The sequence below is a fragment of the Drosophila ananassae genome, chromosome XL (genome assembly GCF_017639315.1).
Source record: "Drosophila ananassae strain 14024-0371.13 chromosome XL, ASM1763931v2, whole genome shotgun sequence".
NCBI classification, from domain to species: Eukaryota; Metazoa; Arthropoda; class Insecta; order Diptera; family Drosophilidae; genus Drosophila; species Drosophila ananassae.
In genome coordinates, this window is record NC_057931.1 from 14,302,088 (window position 1) to 14,321,375 (window position 19,288).

The 19,288-nt window shown below is 43.3% G+C and overlaps 1 protein-coding gene across 2 annotated transcripts in view; it reads left to right on the plus strand.

The window, feature by feature from the left end:
• The first annotated feature begins 4,366 nt into the window (after nt 1-4,366).
• The window catches only part of LOC6503181, a 29,287-nt gene continuing 14,365 nt past the window's right edge, over nt 4,367-19,288 (plus strand). Inside the window, exons 1-4 of one of the 2 annotated variants that reach the window (XM_032455991.2) lie at nt 4,367-8,464; nt 12,948-13,365; nt 15,477-15,653; nt 16,683-17,254. In XM_032455991.2, coding sequence (XP_032311882.1) covers nt 5,489-8,464; nt 12,948-13,365; nt 15,477-15,653; nt 16,683-17,254 — 4,143 coding nt within the window. In that variant the 5' untranslated portion in view covers nt 4,367-5,488. The remainder of the gene's footprint in view (nt 8,465-12,947; nt 13,366-15,476; nt 15,654-16,682; nt 17,255-19,288) is intronic. The other variant, XM_032455992.2, reaches the window with a different exon arrangement.

Below are 19,288 nucleotides of genomic sequence, written 5' to 3' on the forward strand. Positions count from 1 at the left end.
AAACTAATATAATATATAATGGGTATAAAAACTATAGGTGTTTTATTTTTCATTTCTATTAACTTATTTGATCAAGTTTTTCTCAGTGCCTAGCGAACATTCTGGTTTTTTCGGAAGCGTTGTAAGTGATTTCCTTCTAATGACAATTCTTACAACCGAATTTTTGTTGTTTTTTGTATATATTTTTTGGCAGCCAGCTAACATTTTTATGGCCTCTATTTAAGGGGAACTGGCTTAATGATCTCGTTTCGTTTAAGCCTACATTTTCATTTAGACGCTTTGAAGTGCGCCAAAAGTGAGCAGGTTCGGCGAATTTTCAGTTCTTGGCCCATGTTTCGGAAATGGTTTATGTTCTCGGAGCTTGGTCTATATTTTTAGTGGATTTTGAAAAGTTGAAGCCATGCAAAACACTTTCAGTTTTTTATAAAAGTTTTTGAAAAAGTCTGAAGAGATAAAATCTGTAGAGCTTAAGCCCATATAACACACCCATCCGTGTAAAGTTTCCCATCGGCCCAACCAACCCTCAAAAGAATATTTTCCCAACTGACATCTTCTTTCCGCAGAATTTCCAGGGGCCAGGGCTTCTTTGGAGAGTGCAGTCGGTAATTGCCTAGTCAGTCGCAGTGAAGCTATGATTTTCCCGCTGGTTAGACCCCTACCCCTAGGAGAGCTCACCCCGGGGGAAAGGGGCACCCACTTATAATGCCGAGTCACGCACATAAAGCCCGGAGAGACATTGAACCGAGGCGACTCGTCAAATCGTTCGCCTTGAACTCCTGAAATATTAATGAGGGAGCCGTAATGCCACAATATCGGGTATGGGGTGTGGGGGAACATTTTTTCGCACATACGCTCAGCTCTTCGGGGAATTATGCGCATATTCGTAGGGCTCATAAAAATGTCAGAAGGCAAGTGGAAAATGCAAAAGGCTGAATGGAAAATTGAAAATGAAAAATGCAGCGGTCCAAAATGAAAATTAGTCAACTTAAAGACGGCAATTTGGCGGCATATCTGCGCAACTTGACTCGGGGGGAATTTCACTAAGAAAAAAAGTTAAGGCATAACTATAAAAATTTAAGCATACAAATTCGGGTGATTTTATTGGGAGTTTAAAGTGTAAAACTGCCTTTTAGCTCTTTGAAATTAAATCCATTATTTTCTATTAAAAAAATATTTTTAAAGTTTGAATGCAAATATTAGAGTATTCTGTCTATTTTATTTTCTATCATATATTCTATATTTTATTTTAAACCATCATAGTTAATAGTAATAAAAAAACAATTTATTATATATCACAAATATTAAGAATTTAGGCAGATGACTCCAAAGGCTTGGTTTGAAATATTTTTCAATAATATACATATGTGAGTATAGATTTTTTGAATATTCGAAAATTGCTTTCTGCAAAATATAAATAATAAATGTAAACTTTTTTGTTTCAATTTGAAGTGTAGTTTAATTTTCAAATATGCATATATGCTGTGAACGTGGTAAATAAGACTTCTTTAGTATATACCTGTATACTAATATATACATATGTATATACCTTCGCATATATAGCCTGGGAGACTGAAGACAACTGCGACCTTTAATGGCGGCATTGTGTGCTAAACAGCCTCGGATCTGGAGTTCCATGTCTGAAGTGCCACCATCACCAGCACCGCCAGAGAAGCTTTGGGGTTTTTGGCTTAAGAAGAAATTAAAGACTGACGCGTCGGCGGTGGCAACTTCTCACGCTCGGCAATGTTCCCCATTGTTCCCACAATTTTCCATTCATACAGTTTGCTCGCGATCTGTTCCTACTTAGTAATAAGTTTTGCCTGAGTACAAAAAATATATGTATAGAAAATAACAAAAAAACAGCTCCCTTCGCCTTTGGCTGTCATCATCATCACCAACGGATCGTCTTCTCGCCGGTAATGAGTCTGTTTTATGTGGGGTTAGTACACAAGTACAAGTACTATATACTCGCACGTCTGCACTCACAGCAACTGCCTTGAGTGCTCTGTGTCCACTGTACAGTAAGTATTATACATAGATACTGCAACCAGATCCCCCGTTGAGAGATCCATTTGATCACTTGATGGCCGATTGTGTTGCAACTTAGTTTCTGTGACAAGTGCCAGGAAAATCTTCTGCAGTTGTCTGAACAAAATTCACGTTAGGAGTGGGAAGCACTATATCTCTAGGGTTTATTAAACAAAATTTTACACTATTCATATTACGCGCACGCCTAGGCATGCAGGTCGTCACCTCGTGGACTTCCGTCCACAGTGATCTTTAAGTTCTAAATAAATTGCAAAATATGACCCATTTAAATTAAATATTGTAAATGGCTTACAATAAAACATACCACCAAATATTTGAATAGGATCATTTAAAATAATTTTTAAATCTTTTAGCTTGATAACAAATATAGTCCAAGTTTGCTCTTATCTTTCCTATTTGTGGATGAATTTGTAAATTTGTTTATGTCTGATAAAGTTGTAATAATATAATAATTCATTAACATATAATTATGACTATAAAAGCGACAAAAGTTTTGAATTTGTAAAAGTTAAAACGTCACCCTTGACTTGTAAGCCCAATTTTTTAATTGTCAACTCCTTTTGAATTCTAATAAATATCTTGGCTTGGTTTAAAGTAGTCTAATAAGTTTGTTTACTCGTTCCACAAATTGCTCTGTATTTACGACTCAATTGAGATGATTAGCCCAGATCGGAGGCCAATAGGAGAGGCAACAGTTTCTGTCTCACGGTATTTTCCGCGGCCTGGTGTGACATATTTATGTGTGTGCCGTGTGTGGTGGGTTGATTATCATCTTCGAGCGAATATGTCTAATCACTTTCATTATGGACACGATCATCCCAATCTCCACTTCCTATGTCTGCGACTCAAGCACGTCTGTCCGATCGCTTTAGAAGTGAGTCGTACGCATCAGCTCCACGAGCACATACATACATAAGCTGGCCAAGATATGGCCATGAGGGGCTTCGGTATAAGCCCTCTGTTTGGTACTGGACTGCCAACTGGTCCCCAAACATGGAATCCCTTTCTTCCAGACCTGTCATTATAATGTCCCGCCCTCGAACGCGCACGCGAGCTCGGGCTCAAACTTTAACCCTCAACCCAACCCTTAGTAGAAGAGCCTTTCGGCTAAAAAATGTCCAAATAAATGTAAAATAATTTAGTTGTAATACGTAAGAAAATAGTTCAGATTTTTCAGATACAAATCTGTTATTCTTGTATCTTTAAGATACAATTCAGGATTAGGGACTTCTAACCTTATAATTAAGTGTCTAATAATACTATAAATAATTGATAAATTATGCAATTTATTTCGTACTTAACTAGAGTAAATAATTGTACATAAAAAACATTTGGCGGGAAAATGGCCAAGACGGCTGTCTCGGACATGGCTTTTCCCGCTCGGCTTACAAGCACTGTTACCTGGCAACCCCCCACCTTTCTGCTGTCTCTTCTTCTGTTTCACAGTCTCTTCTTCTTCATCTTCCGCTGCCTTTCTTCGTCACTTTGCCGAGTTTTTTGCGCATGTGTGCCCGTGACTGTATGGCACAGTGGGCAATATCGTATCGGGCAAGAATGAGTTGAAGGGAAAAATAGCTTTGTTGAGCTATGGGTTATGGAAAATATCAGACTTTGGTCTATATCCTAAAAAAAACAAATTTTGCTTCACATTTATTTAAATTACGGTATGATATTATGTCATATTATTAAAAAATATTGTTAAATTTTTAACGAATTGAGAATTATTTTAAAATACTTAAGAAAATAGGTATATATTCGTCTTCTTTGAATTATTATGATTTGTTTTGTTTTTAATACTAGCAAGCTCTTTTTTTCCAAAAAAAAATATATTTTTCTTTCCCATCTATGAATAAGACTATTACCTAGTCATATCTTTAAGAAGAAATAAATTAGTAATAAGAAAAAAAAACTCTTTTCTAAGATAAAATATCTCTAAGTAATAACGAAAAAATAAACATTTAAAGGCCTTTTTCTAATGTTTTAAAAGTATTTGTCTGTTTCAGTCAAAGAGGTTTATAAATGGAGGGTTTAAAATATGTTTTAACTACAGGAATGGTTCTATAGTTTAGACTAAAAAATATAAAATATACTTGGTTTAATAATCCCCTGCATTAAACTTTATTTTTTAGCAGTCTAGTCTTGGAAATTTGTTTCAGCCACAACAGCCACTGTAGCTGGCCGAGGACGTTTCCGATTCCGAGGTCGAGCTCCAAGCCGAGCCCGAAGCCGAGAGATCGCTCTGAAGACTGTCGGCGGGGCGGAGAAAGAGAAGAAAAGAAAAGGGAAGAAAGACAGCCTCGGCGGCTTGAGTTTCAGTTTTGAGTTTGGTCTGCGTTTGCTCAGTCGACTTCCGCCACGAACCGCGTTCGGACGTGCCCTGAGCTGGCTAAGAGTGTTACCAAAAACCACCAACCACCCCAGAAAGACAGCCGACCCAGAAGCCCGGCACGACGATTAACTGAATGGCTTGATACAATTTTTTTCACGTGTTTTTTTTGTGTTTTGTTTATGTTCTCGAGCGTTTTTTGTTATCGGTGGTTAAAAAACCTCTTTGCATATTGTCTTTACTTTTTAATTGTTGTTGTTGATGTTGATATTGTGCAACATCAGTGGCGCATAACAACCCCCTAAAAAGGGCGCAAGTGTGTGCGAGTGAGTGGTGAGTCCTGGGCCACAGGATGCGCTCGAGTGCCCCTCGACCGGTCCGCACCTGTCGCCCCTCCGGACTTTCCACCGACAAGTGCCTTCGAGACAATAACGAGATATTATATTTTCACAGTGTGTGAAAAAAGTGTGTCTTAATTTATGCAAAGCGCGGAAAAGTCGGCTCAACTGGTGGAGAGCGGGTCGGTGGAAACCTGTTGGGTCGGTGGGAAAACCCGGTAGCGGAGACTCCCACAAGTGGCAACGGATCGTGGATCAATAGCGAAGACATTCTTGACAACAGAACATGTTGTCCCGATGAGGGATAAAAGGAAAGAGGATATTCCCGAAAGGAAGTGAACGATTGAATTGTGAAAAACTTCAAAGCCAGAAACCAAATACTTAAGATTGTTTTGAAACCTGATAAATAAATCAGATATTAAGTGAAAATATTTTTAAAAGTTAGTAGGCTTGAATTTAAGAAGGATTGCAAGTTTGACGCCTGAAAAGTATGACACTTCTTCAAAATAACAGCAACTCACAGCAAGCTCATTACTTGAATGTTGAATAATGAGAAAAATTAAATAAAACTGTTTAATTTAATTTCTTCAAGTGTACTTATATCAACAATTAAAGAAAAACAAAAGATTCTTTTGAACTTGAAATGTAAATTAAAATCACATACCTTGCAATAATACAATCGAATTAAAAATTTCATAGAAAGTTAATAAGAAAGAAAAACAGGCCTAGACTTTTCTGAGAGTGTAGCTGATCTAATGGCCTACTACCGGCGATCATGCTAATTGTGGACATGTTGACTTTGGCATTGGCAAATGAGCCAATGATACATGCAAATTGCAAGAGTACGAGCGGCTTCATCGGTGGTTCTGGCCAAATGGGAACAATGACTGCGACGGCGGCGACGCTGGCCAACACGGGCTGCGGTGGACTAGGCCAGAAGCCGAGCGATTCCGGCCATTTCGAATGCGAGACACGCAGCTCACGCGATAATGCTGCGGCCGTGGCTGCCACCGCTGTTGCTGTTGCTTGTGAGGCGCGCCAGCAATGTTTGTTGTTGCAGGATGGGGCAGGAGGAGGCGGACGCAGAGGCGAAGGCGGAGGAGCCAAAGAGGCATGCCACTCGGCGCGTGCGCGTGCTGAATACACTGGCAATGGCAGCGACAACAACTTCAACAACACTGGCGACAAAGGCAGCTCGGCAACGGAAGTGGCCACCAAATGCGAGTACGCGCAACTCGAGCGTGAGAGTCGTGAAAAGCAATGGCAAAACCAGAGCGTGAGCGCAGGCGCAGGTCAGCAACCACCCAATGTGACAACTGGCAGCAGCGACAGCAGCACGAGCAACGGCAACAACAACACGAGAAGCAATGGAAATGGTAGCAGCGCCTGCTCAATACCTACAATTGGCAGCGAGCTTTTCAAAGCCAACCTTGTGGCAGCAGCAGCAGCAGCAGTCGTCGCAGCTGAGCAGCAGAGGCAGCAGCTACAGCTACAGCACCAGCAACACCAATCGTTCAACAGGAACCAAGCCACGGATTCTGGTCAAAATTTCCCAAAAAGTTCCATAATCGGTGAAAATCGAAGGGAAAAGCAATGCAATCATAAAGAAACATCGACAACGAACAGTGACCAGCTGGAAACCTGGCCACAAGAGTCCGTGGAAAGTCGGGAAAAAGCTGCGCGACGTACAGAAAAATTGTGTGTGCAAAAACCCCAGCCAGACAACGGATTGCTGGACGAATTTTTTTTACACTCAAGCAGTGAAAAGAATGTGCAAATAGTTAATTGTGATTCGTTGGGCGAAGGGCAAAGTATCGCTGGCCCGTCATACCTCACTCGAGGAACAAAAAGTGGACCCATCTCGGAGGTGGGGCAGGCGCCATTGTCATTGCCACAGAGCAGCAGTAGTAGTAGCAGCAGCAGCAGCACCCCCACCGCCTCCGCTAGCGCCACCTCGTGTAGCACCACCCAGACTTTAGGTTCGGGTGCGGAATCGGATTTGGGCTCGGAATCGCAATCCAAAGCCTCGAAGCCTCCCAGCAGCACCAGCAATTCGTATAATGTTGCTGGTGGCACTGAAAGCGAGCCTGTTGTTGTTGGGGCAGCTGTGTTGGGTTACGTGAAGCTAGCAACATGCAACGACAGCAACAACAACAGCGAGCAGTCTAAGCATCCTGTGGCAGCAACACCGTCAGAGCAAGTCAAGCCAGAAAAGCTAATTGATTGCATCGATTCCCTGTCTGGCAATATTGGCATTGCACCTGCAACAGGACCTCAAACTGCATCCAGCAACAGCAACAGCAACAGCAACGGGAACAGCAGCGAGCAGGACCTCATTGATTTTGAGAGCGATTTGGGTGAGGACTTTGTGGCAAGTCAGAGGTTGAAACGCCTGCAATACAATTTTCAGGGACGCGTGGCCACCAACAACAACAGTAGCAACAGCAACAGCAACAGCAACAACAGTGGCAGCAACAACATCGATTGTGTAAAGGCATCCTTGAGACCAAGACAACAGCAACAAACAATAAGCATAACAAAGGAACTACCCCCAGAGTTAGTTTCGAGCTACCCAGGGGCGGGGGAGTACCTGCAACCCAACCAGGACAATAAGACACCCGAAGGACCTGCAGAAGCAGCCAGGACACCAGCGACACCAGGTTCGAGTGCAATTCAATTAAATGTGAATGCACAAGTACATCGGATACCAAACGAAACTGAAAATGAAAATGTAAATGGAAATGATAATGAAAAGCTAGAAAGCAGACAAACAGCTGAACAATTGCCACATTCGCTGAATTTGGAAAAGGACACGCCACTGCGCAGGTGCGAGAGAGGGAGGCCTGGCGCAGCAGAGAGAGAAGGGACGAGAGCTGGCGAGAGAGAGGCAGAAGCTGAGGAAAAGTGCGACCAAGTTGTAATCGAAATCGAAACGGACTTCGAGGACAACAACGTCGTCGAACCAGAGCCCGTGAAGAGCGCTTTTGTGGCCAAAAGCGGCTACGCAGGACTCGCAGGCTACGCAGGACCCGAGGAGGCGCCTCCGCCGCTCAGCGAATTCGATGTGCAACGCTTCCGCGAATATCTGAAGGCAGCCCGGCAACTGCAATGGAATAGTATCCATCCGGCGGACAGCCAAAAGTTCCAATGCTACGACGAGCTATTGGCCGAGTTTGTCAGTGAACAGCAATACTATCAGGACTGCGACTTCTATCAGGACATCCAGGACAACGAAGACAACGAGGAAGACTTTGAGATACATACCGATAGCGACAGCGACGCCTGCGAGTGCCATGAGTGTCTAACTAGCCAGGTCAGCAGCCACCAACAGCCAGCCGCAGCCACAGCCACAGCCAATCACTGTTCCACTGAGACACAGACAACGAGCACAGGGGGCCTGGACTTCGCAGCTCCTCCTCCACTTCCGCCTCCACCTTCGAATCCCCTACCAGCCGATCCCGCTAGCTTGTCCAAGATGCGCGAGGTCAACGGTCAGCTGCGCGGGCTCCTCAAGAAGCCGAATCGGCCGCCGCCCGCCCGCAAGAATCGCGTCGTCTTCGACGAGACGCGCAACGAGTTCTTTGAGGCGGACTACATTATCCTGATCCGGGAGGACTGCGCCTACGACGAAGAGGACGAGGAGCCCTGCACCTGCGGGGAGCACGAACTGGTGCGTCTGTGCTGCGAGGAGGGCTGTCAGTGCAACTATGCCGTCAATCCCGCCGAGGCCGGCGATGGTCGGACGCCACAGGTGAGTCCAGAATCAGGGCCTTATGGAAGGGGCTCAAGGGAAGTGGGCTCTAAGATCAAGATTTAAAATCATGAATTAGAAGCCTTTCGAAAATCTTTTTTTTTTAATATTTGAAATAAAGAGAACGGTCCTCAAGTCTTTTTAATAAAAAAAAAAGAGTTTTCGAGTTTTGATTAAAGCTATCTTTGAATTTTAAACCAAAAAAATTAAATTTAAAAATCTTAAATTAAATTTAAAAAAAACTATTTTTGAAAATATTGAAAGGCTTTAAAATTTACATCTCTGGGTCTTAAATTTTCCAAATATGTAGGGATCTTTTTTTTATATACGTATATATAGAGTCAAAAGATACAAACCCTATAGTTTAGAAATTATACATAGTGTTGCAGGGATTTGTTTTAAAACAAACTTTAAATTATTTTGTGCTTTCTGCTTGTTAAAAAAAAAAATGGAAGAAAATAGTTGGGGTTTTTCTACCAAAACATATTCCGAAACAATTTATGTTTATAATTCGAAAAGGATGAAGGACAAACCCTTTAACCAACAAGCTTCTAATTAAGTTGACTTTTCTCGGTCGGAAAATGTAAAGATAATTGAGGTTGAAGCAGCTACTTTTTATAGTCTTTCCCCAACTGACTGGGTGGCGGGATTGCATTTCGCTCCTGGCCATAATATCAGCCAGTTCGATACTCATTCCGAGTGTAAGCCGATTAGCTGTCTGCCCGGTTGGCCCGTTTTACCTTGGCTAATAGGGGCAACCTGAAACGCGCCTCCTCGATGGCCGCCCTGCCTCGACGCTATCCCGTTTCACCCAGAGGTCGCTACTTTAAATTGGTTTATGCAGTTGCAGTTGGGGAGCTTGAGGGGCTTTCGCCCCGGCCCGATGATTGTTCGATGTCGATATATTTATACTCGCTCCAGTACTCGATTTCAACACAACGGTCTAACCGCAAAAGTTCCACGTATTTGCCAAAGTTCGTCAGCGTTTTTATATTAATTATACCTATTGATTGAATACCTGAGAACCAGGAAACTAGTGCTGGCTCAAAATAGTTTCCTCCTCTAATATTTATGGCTAGTTGGCCAAGTTTAAGTTTGTTTCATAAAAAATTTTAGGCTGAGATGTATTTTCGGACTATGTATTCATTTTGATGGCAGGAAGTTTATATTTTAAGTTCATTTTGCAATGCTTTAAGCATAATAATAAATAATAACTACTTTCAACTGAAAATTTGGAAAAAGTACTTGTTTACACTTTTCAAGCATATTTATTTATTTTCGCAGGAAAGTCCTTTCAGTTTCAAAAATGATTATTTTTGCATTTCAAAGTGCCACAAAGTTGTTTTATAATTAATTTCATATGTAGTTTTCATTCTATAATAATAGTTTTCGTCTTAAACCTTTTTGTTTTTGAAAAGAACTTATTTCTAGTAAATGGAATTTATTTTTAAATATAAATGTTTTCCTTTTTTAAAGAGAAGCCTTAACGATAAATCCTTAAACCTTAACCTTGCAAAGCATTAACTTAAAGCAAGAAATAGTTGAAACCGTTTTTAGGCAAACTAAATAAACTTGATTTGAGAAAAGTAAAGTCCGCAGTGGAATATAATTCTGATTATATTTTGTTAAATCTTTATTTGGGACCTCCATAGTTAATACATCCTATATATAGATTTAATTGAATTGCTTTACAATTCACTATCTTTGAAAGCAAGTTGGCAAACTTGTGCCACACAATATTTCCAATTAGAAATATGAAGTTTATTTTCCTTTTCAATTTGGCCGATTTGTGTGTCGACGACGTTGTCGCTTTTCATGTTAATTACTGCGAGCGTTGTCAAACTTTTTGTTATCAGTGTGTGTGTGGAATTTGCGAAACAAAAGCACAGCGGCTGTGGAAACATCGGGGCAAGGATCCAGAAAACCAGGACCCAGCATAGGACGCAGGACGCAGGACATAGTTGGCTGGGTGTCCTCGTTTTTGCCTCGATTCCCTCGTTACCCGTCCAAGTGGCAGTCAAGTAGGAGTCAAGCCGCAGACGCCCTCAAACACAGATACAGATAGAGGCACATACATACATAGATACATTCGCAGCTGCAAACACAAAGATACTGAGAACACACAGATACTGTTCTGTGCTTCCATTGTACGGCCCATGCCAGACAGGATATAATGGCAGCGGGTTTCTCTCCCCATACAGATATTGGCAAGTGTGTATAAATCACTTAAGGACTTTTGTACAAAATGCTTTCTTGTGCCAGTAACTTGAAACTGCAACAGCTACATTGTTGTCATTCTGACCCCCTTTTGTAATAACCACCCGCCCACGCACACGCCCCCTTTTCCTTCGGCGTCCCTGATAGATTGTTTTATGAATTGTCCGTGTGTGCGTTTCGTTTTTATCGTGATGAGCGCATTTTATGTGTTAAGGACATTCGAGTAAAGTTGCCGCCCGCCAGCGTCAGCGCCAGTGCGAGTGTGGGGCGTGTGGCCATCGTTGTAGGGCTGGCCTGCCTTGATTCGGACATTCCTCCTTGCTTCCTTCCTGCCATCCTTCCGTTCTTCCGTAATGCCTCGATTCCACCTCCCGCATCGTCGCATCATCGCCTCGAATGTCCTCATCATCATCACCTCACCCACTCGTATCGATCCTGAGCAGCCCTCGAGCTGCGTTTAAATTTCAATTTGCTGCCACATAAGCGACACTTGAGTGCGCCGCTTTTTGCGCTTATATATCCTCCGACATCTCCTAGGAAGCCACCTCCGATGTCCTGGCAGGTCCTGTCTGAGTGCCCGGCCAAGAGTGCACCGAAGAAAATGCACTCATGAAATCATGATTCAAAATCAAGCTAAAGATTTAGGATCAAAGATCATATAATTTCTGTTACTAATTCAACTGATTAAAAATATTACAATTTTAAAAAGAAGACAAGAAATAATCTACTGTACCCTATATATATCCTTAAAATCTTATAGTTACAAAAGATAACTTTAGTTCTTCAAAAAAATAGTTTAGCCAAAGGCTGAAATAATAACATGTAATATCTGGTACAGATTCCTACCTCTCCCATTAGAGAGCAAAATACCTGCTCTTTTGATCCTTCAATATCGCATACAATATAACAATATTTTCTCTCAGTGCCTAGACGGCCACTGGTGACGCCCAATGCACTTGACTTGGCCCTGCTCGAGCATTTCTCCCCGCCGTCCTGCGCCCCAAGACACCAGCCCCTCTATCCTGAACCCCCGCGAGTGTGTGTGCCCTCTGAAGAGTTTAATATGCATTTAGTGTGTGTAACAAGTTTACCGAGCATTGCATAACACACGGCCAGCTATCCTTAGATATATCCTTAGCCACATCCTTGGGCCCGTGGAGGTGAATGCAGCGTATTTATGCGAAAGTTTCCCTCCCAGAGTTATTACAGACTTCCCCTAAAAGTAGCAGGGAATGAAAAATAAAGAAAATTATAAAGAAATTTCGAGGGACTAGAAATGGAATATCCTTGTCTAGACAGGACACACATGCACAGGACAGAGGCTGCCACAGTTTCAATAAACAGGATTTTGGCAGCAACACATACTCGCTTGTTACGTGCAACATCTACATGACTCTCATGCTTTTGAATTTATTTTCCTGTTTGCTACTTTTTGCATCTTTCCACTCGGAAGTAGGAGTGGCTTAGCCGAGTTGATAAGAGCCAAGTTAATGTGGTTGTGGGCGGCGATCCAGGGTATTAGGCCAGTGGTGAACATCAATTACAATGTAGAGTTGCACACATACATATATGGTCATTAATTAATTGGTCTAGATTCTAAAATATTGTCAAAAGTAGTGGCTAGAAGCAGTACGAGAACACTGAACTAGTCCTTTAGAAGTTCCTGCATAAAATTATGTTGATTTGGCCTAAAGATATTTTTAAGAAGTTTAGTTTCTTTGGCACACGTATTTGAACTCTGGGCAAAAAGTACCCGACCAAAATAATCTAGCATATCTAGCAAATAGTCATAGGAGAGCCAGAATTCAAGTTTCTTCACAGTAGGATACCCGATACTAGTATATCCTGTTAGTTTGACGAAAGTTGAGATAGGACGGTGCAGAGGTGCTCCTGTTGGTTCATGGGCCGCCTCCTGGGCTTACTCCGGTAATGGTACCTTGTAGATCTTAAAATAAAACTATAGTCCTTTATATATAAATTAATATTAATACCAAGTATAAGATATTCATTTAAAGTATTAAATCTTTTCGCTTTTAAGCCACTGTTTGAAGTTATCCTTCCTCACAATGGGAAGAATGAGTTTTGAGGGATTTATGACGCCCAGTTCGTCAGCCTGAGCACTGGTTCCGGGCACATAACATGGCTAACCAGCCACCACACAACTCAATTAGCTTAATTCGCGGCTCTACACCCTCTCTCGACCATAACTCACTTAACATACTTACCAACGCGCTTTCTTCTTCCATTTTTTCTCCTGTTCTCGCAGAGCCCCAAATACCAGCCGCCCATTGAGTTCGTGGACGACGCGGCCCTGAGTCCGCCCGACGGCTACAAGGACAGCAGCCTGAAGAACACGCTGGGCGGCGCCCTGAGCGGCCACATCTTCGGGGCCCAGCACCTGCAGCAGCTGCAGGTCATCCAGCGATTGCAGCAACAGCGGGCCGCCATGCTGGCCGCTCGCAACGGTGCCGGCGGGCAGATTCCGCCTCCGCCCCCGCCCGTTGGCAGTGCCCAGCAGCAGCAGCAGCAGCAGCAGCAACAGCAACAGCAGCAGCAACAACAATCGCATCAGCAACCTCATCATGGGACGATGCAGCAGCAGCCGTCGGAGGAGGACCTCCAGGGGGTCTGCACCGAGTGTGCCGAGTGCGCCGAGTGTGCTGCCAAGCAGCTCCAGGAAGCAGGTGAGTGGGGGATACACTGGGAGAATATCGGAGGCTTGTCTTCTAGTTTAGAATTCACTTTGCTATTTAGGGGACAGGCAAAGGGGGTTCATCCTAGAAAGAAACTCTGTTTTCGTCGAAGAATCTTAAACGAAAAAAAGACAAAATTAGTCAAAATATTGAAAAAAATCTTTGAAAGTCTTGAGAAAGAAACATTTTGTTCACTGTGTACTTAAACTCTTAAAAAAATGAAAAAGCGAGACCATATAGAATATTCTCAGTGTACTTAACACTGCTCAAACTGAACGCCGCAATGCAATTAGCGGGCGTCCTTTGGGGGAAAGGACGTGGAGCGGCGAGCAAAGCTTTCTTTTCATTCGCAAACGCTTTGGTTGCCTATGTGTAATCTAATTATGAATTATAAATTATAAATTGTGAATTATTTATGCAAACATTCGCTCGGCCGTTGACAATCTGCTGTGCTCAAGCCCACTGCCTTGGTGTCCTTTAAATTGGACGCCATTTTAATACGGATCTCCCGTTTCCTGTTTCCTGGCAGTCGCTGCACTTTGCTGCTGGCCTCTTGTAATTTTCTAGTTAATTTAATTTGGCGAAAAGCGTGGCTGGAGGTAGCTGGCGAGAGTTCGCAGACGTTCAAACAGTTGGTTAACTTTTTTTACGGCGAGCCTTTATTTTTTATGGGAGCATTTTTTAATGAATTTCGGAGAGGGTACAAGAGGTTCAAGATAATTCAATGAGAAAGTGGGGCGTACATCTCACATAGAGAGTATTTTTTTGTTTGTTTTTTTAGCCGAACACATCATGTAGCTCTCTATGTGTTTTTGGTTTTTTTTACATATTTTCAAAGTGCATTTGTTTCGGAAAAATATGAAAACTCCGTGATAAATAGTAGAATATTAATAGCCTAAAATAATAGTTGGTAATTGAGGAGAATATTACCATTATTATAAGAACAATTTTGTATCAAAAGTAAGGTAGAATAATATAAATTTATTAACCGGACTGGAACTTAATGCAAAACAGGCTACTGAAATTCCTAAAATAAGTCACAATAAACAAATGACTTACCCACCACTAAGTATTAACGTGATTTAGCTTCATAAGTTATGAGGTAAAAAAACGCCTTTCGGTAATTCAGTGACATTTCCAAAAAGAAATGACAAATCAATATGTAACCAATGTCATTCGGCTTTAAGGAGTGGGGCTTTGTATTGAAATAATTTTGGAATAATTCCATGGTGACGACAAATCGAACGCCAAACCGCTTTCAACAGTTTACTTTGCCCTTTTTGGCATGAGAACCTCCTTTTGTCCAGTATCGAAAACCCCCGCATTCCCACAGAAGTGCTTTCTATTGATTGATTTACGGCAACTTGAGTTTTCTGACAGAGTTTTGGTTTTTCGGGCTGCAGCCCCGAAAGGATACTCGAACAGCTGAAGGGCCTGCCGGCCTGCATTTCTATGAGCATTTGCATTTGGCTTTGCATTAATGTCGATGGTGGTGGTCACGCTTTATTGACTCTTCCAGAAGGGCAGAAAGCGGGGCTCTGTTTGCAAGGGAATGTCTGGGAGGGAATTCTTCATTAATTGTTGCGCCTAACGAACCGAGAATGGTAGCGACAAGCCCCCAAAAATATACATGCATATGTCCGACTGTGCCCGAGCCCAAAAACTATGAAAAATAAACTGGAATCGAAAAGCTATGACCATACCGGTTCCGATTCGGATCCTTCAAGCGCACTTCCGCTTCTGACCCGCCGAGCAACAGGCTTGCCGGAAGTCGAGCTCCCCGACCTTCTTTGTTACTACCGATTAATCATCACTCTCTTCCGACGCCGATATTATAAAAAAATTACAAAAAAAAAACATACTTTTGATTTTTAACCCTCAGTTGGGGTTCACGACTGTACATCGACAATCCCAAAAAAAGGGTTAGAGTTAGGGGAGTTTGCTTTTGTCGTAATTTGTCGAAAAATTATATACTTTTCAAGGCGAACATACTCTAAACTTTAGTACATACGATAAGCCAACGAAAGTCTAAAAACTATATGGGAATAAAAATGAACTTCCTTGACATATTTTTGAAACCATCTTTCATATTCAATCCACAGAATGCAGCTCCCCTCAGTGCCCGGAGGAGATGGCGCCTCTGGGAGTGCCAGCCGTGGCCCTCTTGCCCATCCACACCAGTTCCCCAGAGCGGCGCATCACCCAGAAGGAGATCATTGCCGGAGAGGAGAGGCCCAAATACGTGCTTCAGTCCCAGTACAAGCCCTCGCCCACAGGAGGTAAGTCATCCGGCTTTCAGACCCGAGATCTCCATATCCGAATGCCCAATCAATCTCAGACCAAGACGCAACCATTAGCTTTGTTTCATGCATTTGTGCACAGCCATTTCATAAGCGATACTAATCGGGAATTGTAACATATGTCTAATCAAAAGGGGTTTCATAAAAACCTAATATTCAATAACTGCGAAAGAGCCATAATAATAGAGTAAATAATAAGAAATAAAATTCAATAAGAAAGGTTTTTTTTTGAAATTTGATTCCGTTGCTTTTGAAATTTTACTGCTTCTAGTTCAGGCTTCAGCCAAACCCTAAACATAGGCTTTTAACTAGGCTTTAATGCTTAAAAAAATATTTAAAAAAAAATAAATTAGAGCAGCTTTAGCTTTAAACCATTTCAATCGCCTTTGAGGCCGTTCAAGTATTACGTGACACTCATGGGGGTGGGGGGTGTTCTCAAAATGATCATAAACTATCACACTGGGGGAGGGAGGGGGTCGAGGCCCATGGTCACGTGATATTATCCTCCTTTCACAAAATAACTTTTTTCAATAAATTGACGTTTTATGTACTGTTCAAGAATTTCAAAGAGCGCGGCAATGGGAATTTCGTTTGTAAAGTTGGCAGAATTTTATACCTTTGCGTATATTAGCAAATATTGGCTACATATTTGAAAAAAAAATTAATTTAAAAAGGGGGGGGTGTTTCAATATATGACGTGTTTAATAGGGCGGTTTTGTTCATATCATGCGTTATCATTGTAGGGAGGAGGGAGGTGAATAAACCAGAAATAAGTATCACGTAATACTTGAACGGGCCCTTTCCTCCAAATCGTTCATCTGTGGTTCAGCATTCTCAATCACAAACCGCAAAATCAGCCTCAAAATCAGAACCAGTATCAGAACCTATAATCGAAATTCAAAATCAGCAAGCAATATCAGAATTCAGTATCAGACTCATATAGACATAGATGTTCAATGAAATAAATGCTCCTTTTTGCCAACCAATGCCGCAATTATTTTTCTGTAGTGGTGAAAGCTAGAAAGGATTCGGGCAGTAGCCGGGCCAGTTCTGGATCCAGCTCAAGGTCCGGTTATGCCTTAGCCCATGCCCAAGCCCATAGTCAAGCCCCCGGCCATGGCCAGGCTCCAGTCCAGGTTCCGGTTCCGGTTGCGGTTCCGGTGCCGGCCATCAGTAGCTCCTCCAAGAATAAACGATTTGTTGTTGAAACTATTACCACTATGACCGCAGTGACCGAGCGTCGGATCATCCGGGAGGCGCACGAGGACGTCACCACCGCCGGTTCGGTGCCAGGTGGGGTTGCCGCAGCCGCCTCTGAGTCCGGAGTGGCCGCCAGCGGAGCGGCAGAAATGCTGCCTCCGGCGCTTCCAGCCAAGGCAAGTGCCACAGCAGCTGCCGCTGCCGCCGCCGCTGCAGCAGCCTCATCGGGATCTGGATCGGGATCAGGCTCTGGTTCAGGATCGGAGCATCAGTTTGACACCCAAAAACCGCCACCCATACCGCCAAAGGAGACCTCGCCCACACAGATCAGCGGCATTCTCAAGGGCGGCAAGCTCTGGAAGCAGGACTCCATTTCACAGGTAAGTTTAATTTTTTTTATAATTATTTTTTATAATTGTGTTTATTAAATTATTGTTCTAAGAATCGCTCCTGTTATCGAGAAGAGCAGGTAGATCGAAACATATCGGTTATCGCACTGAAGAGCTTCGATAGAAAGTATGGCTGCCAACTTTTTCTTTTTTTAGAAAGATGCTTTATTCCTCTCATCTTTCAGTTTCATTTATTGCCTATCGATTAGTTTTGAATTCTTAATATGTTATGACCAACTCCTGGTCCTACGGTCCGCCAATCGGCATGGGTCTGGCTCCGGCTAGCTCTATTTGGAACAGTACCGCTCCTACTCCGGTATCTGAAGCATCGCACTGTACATAAAACATCCTTTTAAAATCCGGATGTCTCAGAACCGGTGATGCACTCAGCGCCTCCTTCAGCGTCCTTACGGACTTCTCCGCCTCCTCCGTCATCACGAACTTGCCTTTTTTTAAGGTATCCGTGAGCGGCGCCGCCAGTTCTGCAAAGTTCCGTATGAATCTTCGATACCACCCTGCCATCCCGAGAAACCGTCGAACCTCCTTGGCACTTTTCGGAATCGTCACCTTCTTTATGGCCTCCACTTTCTCTGGGTCCGTCCTCACGATTCCTCCGCCGATCACATATCCCAGGTAACGCAGCTCCTTGAAGCAGAAGTGCGACTTCTTTAGGCCAATCGTCAGCCCTGCTGCCTTCAGGCTCCTGGATACCTCTTCCAGCATTTCCATGTGTTCCTGAAAATTTTCTGACACTACCAATAGGTCGTCCAGGTACACGAAGACGCTTTCCCTGAGCCTCTGCGGTATGACCTTGTCCATCAGCCGACACAGCCTTTGGGCTGCGTTTGTCAACCCGAATGGCATCACCACGAAATGGTACAACGGGCGTCCCGGGACCGTAAACGCCGTATACCTCTTGCTGGCTTCGTCCAGCTCTATCTGCCAGAACGCATGCTTAAGGTCCATACTAGAGATATACCTTGTCGTTTCTATGCGACTCAAGATCCCCTCGATGTTCTGCTGCGGATACGCGTCCTTGACCGTTATCTTGTTCAGCTTTCGGGCATCGAGGCAGAGGCGATTCTTTCCTGGCTTTCGGACTAACGTGATGGTGTTACTCCATGCACTGTCACTCTCCTCTATAACTCCCAGGCGTAGCATCTCATCTATTTCCTGGTAAATGAGTGTCTGCACCGCTGGTGATACCGGATAGTGCCGATCCTTGATTGGGGTGGCTCCTTCCGTCAGCTCGATGCTATGCTTCATGACCTCTGTCCTTCCTAGACCGTTCTCCTCGAAATTCAGGAACGAGTTCTTTATCTTGTTTAGCTGTTTTGTTTCCTCTTCTCCCAGTTCATGCTGTTCATGGCCCTCCTTCTCTGTCCCTGCTCCGTTCGCTTTCTCTTCAGCCATTTCCACCTCGCATACTCCAAACAACTCCGTCGCGATTTCAAACTCCTGCCAGAAATTCACTCCTAGGTATAATTCCTGCTCCAACGATGGACATAGATAGAATAGGATTTCTCGAGTCCTTTTTTTGTATTCCACTTGCATCTTCACTTTGCCCAAGATCTGCTGCTGCGATCCATTCGCCGTCCGGACCTTAGCATGCCATGGCTTCCATGGGATTTCCAGACGTTCCACCAATTCTCTGCAGCCTCTTCCAATTAGACTAATCGAAGCTCCGGAATCTAGTAGTCCTCTCATCATTCTCCCTGCTACCTTGACCATTGCGTATGGTCGTGGGTCTGTTTTGGGTCCTTCACGCGTCATGGACATCACCGAGCGGGTTACTTCCTGTCGTTCCTTTTTTCTCGCTTTGAAACGCTCGCGGATCTTCTTGACTCTTCTCGTAACTATCGTCATCCCTGCTAGCTGATTCTCTCGGAAGATTCTTTCCCTCGCTTCCTTGTACTGACGCACTCTCTCCTCCAAACTTCGATAAACTCTATCTGCCGCTCTATTTTCTATCGCTTCCTGGGTGTCTGATGATGGTACTCGTGCTTCTATCCTTAGCCTTCCTAC